The sequence below is a fragment of the Oxyura jamaicensis genome, chromosome 17, assembly GCF_011077185.1.
Source record: "Oxyura jamaicensis isolate SHBP4307 breed ruddy duck chromosome 17, BPBGC_Ojam_1.0, whole genome shotgun sequence".
NCBI classification, from domain to species: Eukaryota; Metazoa; Chordata; class Aves; order Anseriformes; family Anatidae; genus Oxyura; species Oxyura jamaicensis.
In genome coordinates, this window is record NC_048909.1 from 9215866 (window position 1) to 9228445 (window position 12580).

At 53.2% G+C, this 12580-nt stretch overlaps 1 protein-coding gene across 7 annotated transcripts in view; it reads right to left on the minus strand.

Annotated features, from left to right (window-relative positions):
* Positions 1 to 12580, minus strand: part of KCNT1 (potassium sodium-activated channel subfamily T member 1) — a 65373-nt gene that overhangs the window by 49981 nt on the left and 2812 nt on the right. For 5 of the 7 annotated variants that reach the window (XM_035341223.1, XM_035341225.1, XM_035341224.1 and 2 more), the window contains exon 2: positions 2809 to 2970. In XM_035341223.1, coding sequence (XP_035197114.1) covers positions 2809 to 2970 — 162 coding nt within the window. Of the gene's footprint in view, positions 1 to 2808; positions 2971 to 3105; positions 3331 to 12580 lie in introns of those variants that run through there. The other 2 variants (XM_035341227.1, XM_035341229.1) reach the window with 2 other exon arrangements.

The window sequence follows — 12580 nt, forward strand, 5'->3', positions numbered from 1 at the left end:
TTGAGACAGCAGATTGTATCCTCTGGAAATGTAGAACTGAATGGCAGTTAATCCTTCTATAAACTAAATGACCTGCCTTGCAAAAATGCCAAGCGCAGCATTTAAATACAGCTGCACTGCATTTAAGCACAGCTAAGCCCCAAGTCTTCCAGATGCTTCACGGCAGCGAGTTCCAAACATGAATAAGACGATGTTGGAAGGAGCATTTCCATTTGATAATTCTAGATTTGCTTGTCATTAGGCTTTTCACTCCCTATTGCACAAATCCACTTACCTCCCCCACTGCTCCTCTAGGACAGTCTTTTCCTATTTGTTTCCTGGCTGATTTATTAACATCCTCCACACAACACTTAAAGTATTTTTTTCATTTTCACATCAATCGGTCTACCTGCCAAAGGATAAACCTTACTCGGTTAGATTGACTGTCTTCACCTTTCACAGTCCAAAAATAGAAGAAAAATAGGCACCATGTTTTCCACCTGCCTATTCACTGATTAGTTCTTTCAGTTCTGTGGGTTGTCTGGACACGATCTCTCCTCTTGCCACACCACATCTCTCTAATTACCCACTTGTTCCAGCAAGCTCTCATCAAGCTCCAGCAATCTCCTCAAGCTCCAGCATTACCTCATTCTTTTACCTCGGATCAGGGTTGGTGTCTCCTCAGCATCCTCTCTGATGAGGATGGATTAATAAATATACCACAGTCATCTCAGGGCTGTAGCAAAGCACTTCAAAGCACATCTCCGAGCTGCTCGGTATTTATAAGCACAGCATAGCCTAAAAGGCTGTCTGCTTTTCTTCTGCTGGCCTAAATCAGCTACTGATTCGGTTGGTTTGGAACAGATTAACCTACCAGTCACAGCTACTCTGGAGAGTTTGCTTCACCTCTAAGGTCCCAGAACCACTACGGACTTGGACGGAAACAGAGGTCGAGCAGTGACACTGCCAAAAACCCTCAGCAGTCACCCCCCAAATTCCCAGTGGGGTCAAGCAGACCACACGCAAACAGCAGAGGTGTGCTCCTAGATCTGCACTCCCAAACATTGTGAAGTTATTTTCTAAATGAAGGGAAAGCCAAACAGCTAAACGTAACAGCCCACCTAGGCAGTGAAACAAAGACACCTTGAGAAATAAGGCTAATGAATTTGCCAAAATAACCCAGAGTATCTCCATGCTAAAGTTAAAGAGATTCTGAATCTGAAACATTCAAATCTAGATGAAAAGGAAAACTAAGGGTTATGGCAGTGAAACACAGAAGAAACACAATCTGTAATTTCTATCTTCTGCATTTCTGTTCCATTAAAATGCTTATATATGAAAACTACTGAAATGCTGAACTTCAAACTTATTCTAATGAACCGTATCATAACCATTCTGAAATTCAGATATTTTCTGCAGCAGGAATTTCCAAACAACCTGTCTCTTGATACCATAAGACTATATTAATGTTTAAGTGCCTGTTAGGGAAATCTGGGCTTTAAAAGCATAAGGATCACAGACTCATTTTTGAGAAAGACCAATTTTTATGCAGCTATAAAAGTTAGGAATGCTTATTTATAACATTTGTAAATCCCACATTCTCAAACCCGATTTCATATACATTTGTCTGACATTTATGCATGAAATAATGAGACTACCTTTTAACACAGACGCACCAAAAGCTTTGTTTCAGGTGTGCCAGATAAACAGCAGCTACCCAGAAGCTATCTCAGCAGCAATAGAAGGGGTGTTTTCAACACGGGTTACAGTTCTCCCCGTTCACATCATGCTGTCAGTTGATGGGAAAAGATGACAATCTTTTTGATTCCCCACTGGCACTGTAGCTCCTTGAATTTTATCATATGAACACACTTGAAAGGACAGTTGTTCTTGTTGTTCTTGTTGTTCTCCACGTAATTGCTCCTCTTATGGAATTCACTCGTCACTCATGACATCCCTTCTCTCGCTTTAGCTCAGTCAACCTAGCAATAAGCCCCCGCCAGCCAGGAAGGAACAGCAGGCTTGGTGCTCAAGCCACAAAGCCCATTTCCCTAGACAGCCCAAGAAAGGGAGAGTTGTGCCACATTCACAGCAGCTCTTTCGAGTCAATCTGCTCCTATCGGCATTCCCTGCCGCAAAGACAGCCTCTGAGAACAGGCTGGCTGAGGTTTACTTCTGAAATAAACGTACGCACTCATGCACACGGCTGAACGGGGAGTTGCACCAGCCCCTCACCTCGCCATCTGGACGCTACCCATCTCCCAACCCCCTTTCATCCTCGCCATCCCTTAATGGGACTCCCAGGGACAGCAGACTGCCCAGCAGACCCTCACGTCTCCACGTCTGCTGCCCCGGTACCCCCACAGCTCCGTGCCCAACATGCCCCCACACTCCCCATGCCCCCCACCCGAGCTGTAGCGCCGCACACTACAGTGCCAGCTGCCCGGGACATGCCCGCAGGCCCACCCTCCCCTTCCTCCTGCCCCCCAGCTCCTCCAAACCCACCCCAGCACCCCGACGTAGCCAACACCCCCCGGCGCCCACCCCCGGCCGCCGCCAGCACCGCGGAGAGCTCCGCACCCGGCGCGCTCAGCACCGCGGAGAGCTCTGCGGGGCCCCGGGATGCGACCCCCGGCCGCAGGTACGTGTGTCCCCCCTGGGGACGTGTGTCCCCACCATGGTACCTGGGTCCCCCCCCCACCCATGGTATGTGACCCCCCTGGGTACGTGCGTCCCCCCCCCACCCCCCCGGATACTTGTCCTCCACCCCGGTACATGCGTCCCCCCCGGGTCCGTGTCCCCCCCGGCCCGTGGCCGATCCCCCCGAACCTGTCGTCGCTCTGGAAGGACTGGTCGCCCAGCAGCAGGTCGCGGAAGCGGTAGCGGGGCGGCAGGGGCAGCACCTCGGACTCCAGCTCCGTCATCTTCAGGGCGGCGATGTCCAGGATGAGCCCGCTCCCGCGGCCCCCGCAGCCGCCGGGCGACGAGAGCCTGCGGGAGACGAGGGGGCAGCGGCGGTGAGATGGGGGGGGGGGGGGGGGCGGGCCCGGCCCCGCCCGGCCCGGCCCCCCCCCCCCCCCTCCCCCCCCGGCACCTCCTCCCACCCCCCCGCAGCCCCGCACGCACCGCCCGTGCATTTACATTGCGGGGCCGGCGGCGGCGCCCCCCCGGCAGAGCGCCCCCCCCGGGGGCATGGGGACGCCCGCGGGGCTCCGCCGGCCTCGGGCTTGGGGAGGGGGCAGAGCTCGCCCCCTTCTCTCCCCCCCGGCTCGGCTCGCTGCGCAGGGCAGCGCAAGAAGAGGAGGCACTGGAAAAGGCAAGGGGAAATAAGGCAGCTCGCTGGGGAGCTCTACAGCCGAGAGCCAAAGGCGGATCCCCCCCCCCCGCCCCCCCCCCCCCCCCCCCACGAGGAAAAAAAGTAAGGATGGTGGAGAGACAAGGAGACGGCTCCCCGGCAGTGCTGGGAGCAGAAGCACAACCTCCTCTCCGGACTGCCGGCACTTAAATCATCCGGACAGTCCCGGTATTAAATGAGAAACCGCGAAGGCTGATGACTCAGTCATCTGTCCAGCCGCCAAGCGTCATGGCCGGGAGGATACATCACCCGTCCCTCGGCGCGCTCACGCCTCTGATCAGGGGTGCGGGGGATCGCGATGCCTGGGAGAGATCCAAAGCGGTGGTTCAGACAAAGAGGGCTCTGTACGGTCACCTACACGCAGCCTGTTCCTGCCGCACAGCGAAGAGACGGAGCTCAGCCAGCTCCCAGACTGGCACTCGAGATGGCTAAGAGCTGGTCTTTGCTCTCCTTTGTCAAACCACACTCACCAAACAGAACATGGGTCCTACGCTGCTCCCCGTGTCAACTAGAGCTGCTAATTAGAGCTGATGAGAGTTAAGCTAATTTCACAAGGCAACAAAATTCAGTCCTGTAGAGACAACGTACAGGCACACAAGGTGAGATCCCTGCTCCTGAGCCTCTGGGTCCTGACTTCAATTACAAATTAATCTGCGCCATGAGAGTCACTCCAATGTCACAGGCCCTTTGTGGAAAGCGGGATGGAGGGGGAGAGCTCAGAAGAGGGAATGTGGCACCTCTGCAGTAAGACAATTCTTTGCCATCACACATAAGCTTGAAGTGAGAGGCATGCAAACAGCTGAAATAGTCCAACTCCTGCCAGGGGCACTTCCAAGGGGCTCACCCCAAGCCTCTCCAAGACTCACTCCTACCACCTTCCCATCGCTTGGCCTCCGGTACGTAGTGTACAAGCTCATACAGGGGAGAAAAAGGAAAAAAAAAATAATAAAAAAGCTTCAAATAGCTTGACAGTAGATTATCAACAAGCAGACATCTAACTTCTTGCTGCAGGCTGCAGAGATCCAAGGCTCCCCAGTTCATCTCCTTCTTCTACCAACTCAACCCTCATATGTAACTCCCCTGCTGACCAGGTTCCGAAGTCCCGAGCAGCTGCTGGTCGTAACTTTCAGGAAGAGCAACCAGCATGCAATATTTCTGCTGAACACAGCCCCAGAAGACAGCGCAGCTCGCTCCCAGCACTTCAGATGATTTTCACTAGGTTTTTTGCTACTTAATTCTACACCCCCAGAGCTTTTCAGTTCCTTTTAGCTACCATATGCACACTGCAGCTGAGGCTCTGTGCTGAGTAATGCATCCGTGTGGGGCCTTGGGCTTCAGGGAGATTATTCTAAGATAAAAATTGATCTGAAACTTGGTCTTTAAGAGAAATCAGACCAAATTCCTGACAACTCAAGGACTCCCTCTGGATCAATTGATATAAGCACAGAAGTTAGCTGTCCATCTCTAGCTCACGTTGCAAAAGAGGATCTAACACTAATCTAATCACAAAGCCACAATTAAGTCTTTCCTCTTAGAGCCCAACCATAGCTATGCCAAAAGCCTCCTTTCACCAGGCCACCCCCAGCAAAGCACAGGTCCAGCTGAGACTTATTGTTGCTGTGAGGCCAGGACAGCAACCTAAGCTTGGACTTTCAAGGAGAGAAAAAATAAAAATAAATAAGAAAAAGCATTATTATATACTTATTATACTGCATGTTTTAAAATGGGGAGCCAGGTTCTGACTCCAGTTGTGGGCAATTGTATTTGCATTTGAAGTGGCCTGTTACACACAGTAATCGCCTTTGATTATTAGGTGCCTGTTTAAAGGAGCGCGCATGTTGCTTCCTTTCCCAGAGGACAGGCAGAAAGCTAAGGCTGCCCAGCTCTGGACACATGGACTGCCATGTGGGCAGGGCACCTTTACGCAGAGCTTCCATCGCGTCCTTCCTGATGCGGGTAGGGTGAGGGTAGGCAGGGCTGCCGTGACCCTGCACCCACTCGAAAGCTAAGGGCACCCTTATCTGTGCACGGCCATCCTCTTCAAATGCCAAGCCTTTGTTTGATTGCCCCTTTAACTCCACATCACTCTTTTAAAACAAAATTAATCCATCTCTTTTGGCCTCAGATCATGCATCAAATTCATGAGGCAAAGCAAATATTTGCCAATGTACTTTATTACTTCTAAGAAATTGTAATAAAATCCAGCGATACAGTATCTTTGGAAACACAATTTCTGCTATGTATTTGCATCTGAGCTTGTTCTCACATCCACAGTAACACCTACATTTTGCATACATTCCTTTTTTATCCTCACGTATAGAACCATTCACAAATTTTAAAGTTTGGCACCTTTCTTTATTCTGGCTTCAGATGAAGGTTTGGTAAGACAAATACTGCACGCACCTATTTGATAAAGACATCTTTCTTACACAGTGACTTTAAGATGTGTTGCAAATCAATGTTTCATGAAAAAAAGTGCTGCTGCAGTGCACACAGATTTCCTTACATCGGTGCAGAGAATTTGCAACCCTCCTCTCCGCCCAAACATCGGGATTCTGAGCTACAGAAATGCCACAGCAACACAGTTCTTCCAAGCAATAGTGGTATAAAATAAAAAATTCATGAACAAGCTTGCTTATTGCATAGTCTTCAAATACTACTGAAAAAAAAAATAAAAAATCCCAAAGTGGTTTATAGCTAAATACAGGACTGCAGCTTTATTTTTATCTTGCCTTCCCTTCCTTCCTCCAGAGCCACGTACAACTAAAAATGCACGCTGTAATCAGCATATGGAAGCCTCAACACTATTCCACTTCATCGCTACGACACCGTCTCTCCCCCAGCTTGGCCGGCTCCCCGCAGCAAGCAGCGCGCCGCGAGGGGGACACCCTACTGCTCTGCGTCTTGGGAACACAGAAGCTGGGATCAAGCCGAGCGTGATCCACCCGAAACCTCCCTGTCGCTCTCTTCTAACACTAAGCTGCAGCCTGACGCAGTCACAGTGCCATTTCAGCAAGCACAACTGTCCCTTGGAGCGTGCTCCACCAGCTCTCAGAGCTGCACCAGCCTTAGTTTTCTTCGGTAAGCGTTCTCATGCACGTTCTGGTCTGATCTCCTTCCTTCTTCCCTCGCTGTATTTCCCCACAGGGCACACAGTAAAGCTTTGCTGCTGACACTGCGGTCCCCAGAGACCAAAGGCACATTCAGGAGAGCAGCGACAGCCCAGGTGCCTGCCTGCACCAGCTGCAGCCGTGCCCAGCCACCTGCCCTGTGGAACTCATCGAACGTGGTTCTGGTCCTTAGCACCCAGGAGACAGCTTTGCCTCAGAGGACACCCCACAGGCTGGCAGCTTGTTGCAGCGTGTTTTAGGATTTTACCACTGTTTTTGACTGTATGCGTCAATGATGAGGATGGACACAACCCGAGTTCCTCTGATGCTTCCTTGCACGCTGTGCAGGACATGCTTGGCAGCCAGCCCGTGCCATCTCTCACCCTCTGGGCCCTGACCTCCCCCTCCAGAAGAGGAGTCCCATCCCCTTCTCTTCCCCCACAACAAGAACAAGCCCCCCCAAGAGCACATGGGTCTCCAAGCTGCTGGCCCACGCCCAGCCCTGATCCCATCAGCTGCTGCCTTTGAACAGAGCCCTGCAGGAAATTCTGCCCTTTCGCTTTCTATATTTATTAAAATATATATAATCATCATTTATTTGCTTCTCCTCCCACAGCTCTTATGGTTACCGGGTTACAGTTGTCATTACCCCTTCTTTTCTTTTTTTTTTTTTTTCCTTCTGAGTGACATCCCTGTGGGGTCTCCTAACGGCCGAGTGCGTAGGGAGAGGCAGGCACTGCCTCCGGAGCTGGGCTGTGCGGCTCTGCAGGCGTGGGCACCGCTCTCTCTTGGCCGGGAGCTGAGCGCCCTTCTGCAAGGGGCCGTGCTGAGGGAGAGCACACATAGGACACAAGGCTTTTCCTCCCAAAACGCATTTTAAGCACCTCTTCTGTCCTCTAAACACAAGTCTCATGACCAAGAGGCAAGCGATTGCCATCAGAATGCCTCCCAACCTTAAAAATAATCCATGAGGAACAAAAGTGCTGCAGGGTGCACGAACGGAGCCTTCCCCAGCACAGCCTCATGAAACACCACTCGAAAGGAGCATTCATTGAGAGCAACCCCACAGACCAAATGTGGGGCAGCACTGACGAACTGGCGAGCTTGCAGTGCTACTCCATGGTCACATATGAAGGAGAGCTCAGAAGACAGGCACTGGGGACCCAGGCACCACAGCCTTCAGCCTGAGGCAGAGAAAGGGGATGCAGCTCCCTGGACAGCCGCAATGTCCATGGCAGGGGCTGCAGTTGCTCAAAAATTTCTACATAAAACTGCTCAGACCTCTGACGAATCCATCTATGGCTCCGCTTTCAACAAGCAGAGGCAATTTAGCTCCACAGGCCTTGCAGAAAATTTAGCATTTTGTGTATTTCACTTTGAAAACTAACAGGAAGCGTGAGTCAGTGCACAACTCCGCAAGCGTTCTCCCCGCTGGCAATGCTATTTTCTAGAAGATAAAAGTATAAATTGTACCTTCCAGGTCCAGAGTCGTTTTTCTTATTAGACAACCCTGTATTAGCAATTCAGTGCCACATATCCCCATTCCCTTCTGGCCTGATGCACACGTACAGTTTGTACCGCAGGGTAAAACTCCCCGCAGCCGAAGCCCCGCTGAGAAGGCTTGTCACCCCCCTGTCCCAGCAGAGCCACGTCGGGCACACGAGGGGCACAAGCCGGCACCAAGCTCTGCTGGCCCAGCCCTGGTGCCTACAGTGATTGCTCCTAGCAGAGGTAAACACGTTGGGCTGATGCCCCAGGAGACCGCAAAGCTGAAATAATGCTGGGAGAAAGGAGGAGGGGAGCAGAGCCTGCACACCCTGCACACTGCTTCTGGCAGCCTGGCCTGGGGGCTGCCATGGCAGTGGAGCGAGACCGAGGCATAGAAACAGGTTTCAAATCGTGACATGCATCTAGTTACACCTAGCATCTAGGGGGATGAAGCCTCCCAGACACAAATGGCCAGGACAGGCAGGATGTCCCAGCCCGCGGCCACCCGTCCTGCCCGGCCCTTCCCAGCACCTCAGCCACGAGCAGCCTGTGCAGGAAGGACAGATCCGAAACGCTCCCAGTCTGCAAGCCAAGGTCGCTAACCCTGCCGGGAAGCTGCTGATCTCCAGGGCTATTTATGGATTTCACCATTAGACTGGATTTTCCCCTCCCAAGCTGCAGCTGAAGAGCAGGATTCCCCGAGTTCAGCCCTTCCCAGCAAGGACTGGAGCCTTTGTCATTACCACGGCGTCGGGTTTGCAAGGTGGCCTGGAAGCACGTGCAAGCTCACTTAAAAGCAGAATCACTCCCAGAGTTCAGGAAGCCAAGCGACAAGGATGGCCACTGCTGGGAGTAAGAAGTGATCCCTCCCTCACACTCCCACCCCACAAGGCCCCTCGGTGCTGAGGATTTCTGAGCCCTGCACACCAGGACCCCTGAAATCACACGGTGCTGCCACGGGCGGGACAACAGGCTCACAGTTCACGTTAAACACAACAAAAATGAAACTGAATCAGATTATTAAACTAAAAAGAGAGCAATGCACTCATCACAGCCCCCTGCACTGTTCCCAGAGCCACTAGCCGACCCTCTGCTATTCCCTGGGTAAGAAGGGACATAATTCCCACCGACACCACCACAAGCCTCCGCACCTCAGTGACTCCTCTGCTCACCTCCTTTAGCCGTGGCTTTTCTCAATGCGGCCACGCTCACTGCCCAGCCCCAGGGCAGCCCATATGTCCACGAGCTGGAGATGCCATAAGGAACCTCGCTCACAGGTCTCTGCCCCCTTTTTCCAAGGTTTCAGGTCTTTTCAGACGCCCTGAAAACCCTTCTGGCTGCAGGCGTGCTTCTAGCCCAGGCTCTGTAGCCTCCTTTTTTTTTTCCTGGGGCTCACCTTCCCCACACGGAGCTTACCTGGGACCGACTTCATCCACCCCACCTTGGGAACCAGCCAAAAGCCTCATCTCGGTAGATGCCTGGCTGCAGGCAGGAGAAAGCTACCTGCTCCCAGCTGCCATCAGGGTGAGCAAGGAGAGCCCCTCCAGGCCGAGCTCGTTACTCCCCAGGATCGTTTATTCCTAGGAACCGAGGGCGCATCTGGTATCCCACAGCACAGGATCCTCTTGCTCGCCCTTCTGCCCCCAGCTCTTACATGCCCTACCAAATCTGCCAGTGCCCAATACTTTTCAGGCTCATTAAAAAAAAAAAAAAAAAAAGGCTGCAAAATCAGGACACTGCTAATTCTTGCTAATGATCTGCTGGGAAAATCCTCCCTTCTGCTATAAGCAGCCAGGAACAAAGCACAGAGAAGAAACTTCTCGGCACTCCAGACCCCTGCAGAATGCTCCCTTCTACTGAGAAGAGAAAATAATAGAGAGGCGTGGGAGGAGGAAGAGTCTTTTCACTTTGCTCGGGGATACAAAGGCTTACAGGAATAAACCCCGAGAGGCAGGCTTGTCAACCTGCCTGCCAGACCAGGGCTGTGATGGGGTGAAGGGGGGGATGTCTCCTGGATTAGGAGACAGAAAACAAACAGGAGGGCAACATGAAGCAAAAATTGTTTGTGGGGTCCCACAAGGCTCGCTGCTATTCCGCGAACTCCAAAGTGATGGTGATGAATCCAAAGTATCCGGTACGGCCAAACCTGGCCCTGACTGTGAAGAGCTGCAGGAGGATTGTGTGACCTGATGATAAAATAACAATGAAAATTAGCATCAGTAAATGCCAACTAATCCCAGGTGGGGAGGGGGGGACACAACATATTCCTGCACAGGCACTAAAACGTCTGCAAATGAGCAGCCAGAAAAGACCAAAGTCACTGTAGATAATACCACAGTCAGCAGCTGCCTGTCAGTGGTGGTCGGAGAAGACAAGCAGAACCTGAGCAGAGGCTGTTAGGCTGCAGGCAAACCCGCAGCGGAGCCGCACACGGTTCTGGTTCCCCTCCTCAGAGACGATGTGGCACAGAGGAGGGCAACAGAGATGACTACGGGGATGTAAAGCACTTTGTACAAGGAGAGACTGAACAGATCAGGAGGAGCCTTAAGCCTGGAAAGAGACACGATGAAAGGGAGGCGAGATCAGACAGAGCGACCAAGGAGCACATCACAGGAGCTGCAGGAGCCCCGGGCAATTACAGGGCAACAGGCTCAAGCAGAAAGCAGCGTGCTTTCGCACAGACCAACTGCTTCAGAGAAGCCATGTCCTGTGGTGGAGGCAGAAAGTAATGGGTTTAAGAGGGACCAGGCAGGTCCCCAGGAAGGTGTCTGTCCCTGTGGCCCAGCACAACCAGGGGCTGTGCTGTGCCTGCCCCGGGCACAGGACACGGCCAGAGGCACCTGGGCTCACCCTAGCACGGCCACTTGTCTGTTTGTATTCACCAGAAGGATGAATGAGATATGCCACAGTCCGGCACAGTTTGGCACGGACGCAAGAGAAATATTAACAAGGCTCCAAAATAAATTGAGTGCGGCACTTGGGAACCATGCGAGGAGGTCAGGAAGAGGTCTCCGTTGGAGAGCCGGGAGGATCCAAGCAGATGCTGCAAATATTTCTGCAGAGCAGAAAAAGCCTTGAACACAGGCGATGACCTACTTTGCTGCCCTCCAGCGAAGGGTGACACAGCCATGGTAGAACCCAATGGCATCTCCTAATTAAATGCAATAGCAGGGACATGCCAGAAACCCCTCTCTAGAGACAGATGGGTCCTGCAGGGTGCTCTCCTGTGGCGGCTTCAGCAGCAGCACCTGCTGACAGAGGGGCCCAGCCCTGGACTTCAGGCTCCTGCCCGCTGCCCCGTGCTAGGCAGCTGAGGAAAACAAGAGCAGAATTCCTTCTTATCTCTGCTACATAAACACTGAGAATACGTGGTGTTTGGCCCTGCAGTTTTATGGCTCCCTATTGCAATTTCTCCTTGAACAGGGAGGCCAAGATCCCCACAGCCACAACGGTTGTTGCAATCCACGAGGTTGGCTTTTTTGGAAGCTGATAAATGTCTAAGCCGGTAATCCAGCCTGGCAGAGCTGGTCATTAATTAGCTACAGAGTCTGGTTCAGTGCGAGCCCTGCCAAGGAAGCATCTTGCCACTCATTTCCAGGAAGTGGAAGGAGAGCTACAGGCTGCCAGCTATGGGGACCTCTCCCCTGCTGAACCGAGCCAGGCCACGCGATAGACCCAGCGTGGGGCAGGAGAAGCCGTGGGAGCCATCCCATGTCTGGAGGAATGTGCACATTGAGCCTGAGCCCCGTTTTAGTCAATGTCTTTCTGTTGCATTCACATCCTTTGTGGATTCAGCTCAGCCCTCGCATCGAGACAAAGCCCTGGAGAGCCAAGGACGGCGGGCACTCGGCTGGCCTGGCCCCAGCAGAGGCTCTTGCCAGAGAGGCAGGCGATGCCTCCAGGTAGTTTTTGCTGCTGCTACTTTCAGCCTGGCTGCGACTTCCAGGACAGCAAGCACGATCCTGGCTGCCAGCCCGGTGGGACTGGGGGCATACCCCGCTGCAGCACAGCCCCCGTTGAGACCAAGCCCCCTCCATGAGCACAGAGCAGAAAGTGGCTGCCTCTCCCCAGGAGACCCGGGAGCCAGGGCAGCAGCACAGAGGCACAGCAGAAGCACGAAGGACCGACAGGCTGCCCCGAAACGGGGGTGGTCACCACAGCCCCCGAGCGGCCTTAGGAGCGAGCAAACCCGGTGGTGAAGCTCACCCCATGGCACAGGGGAGCCCGGGGACTGGTCCCACGGTGCCACACCAGTGGCATCCCCCGGCTGCAGCTCTCCAGCCCCCAGCTGCAGCTTCTCCAGGGCTCACCCTGGTGCCACCGGTGCCTCCGTGCCCCGCGGATCCCATTGGGATCAGATCCCAACACCGTGGCGAGGTGCCCAGCCTGCACGGGACGGGCGGCGCACCGACAGCGCTCCTGGAGGAGGCTTCAAAAACAGACACGAGAAAAGCCACGTACGTCTGAGGCACGGCCGCGATCCTCCTAAACGGCTTCTCCAGGTACCACCGTGCGTGACTTCTCGCTTCGCCTTTTTCTTCTGAAATAAGCCATGGTGATGGGAGGCAGCGGGTGGAAAAGCCGCGTCTGCTCTTGCACGTCTGCTTCTCTCACAGGCCCCCTCGCTTGTGCAGGGTATTTTCGCGTG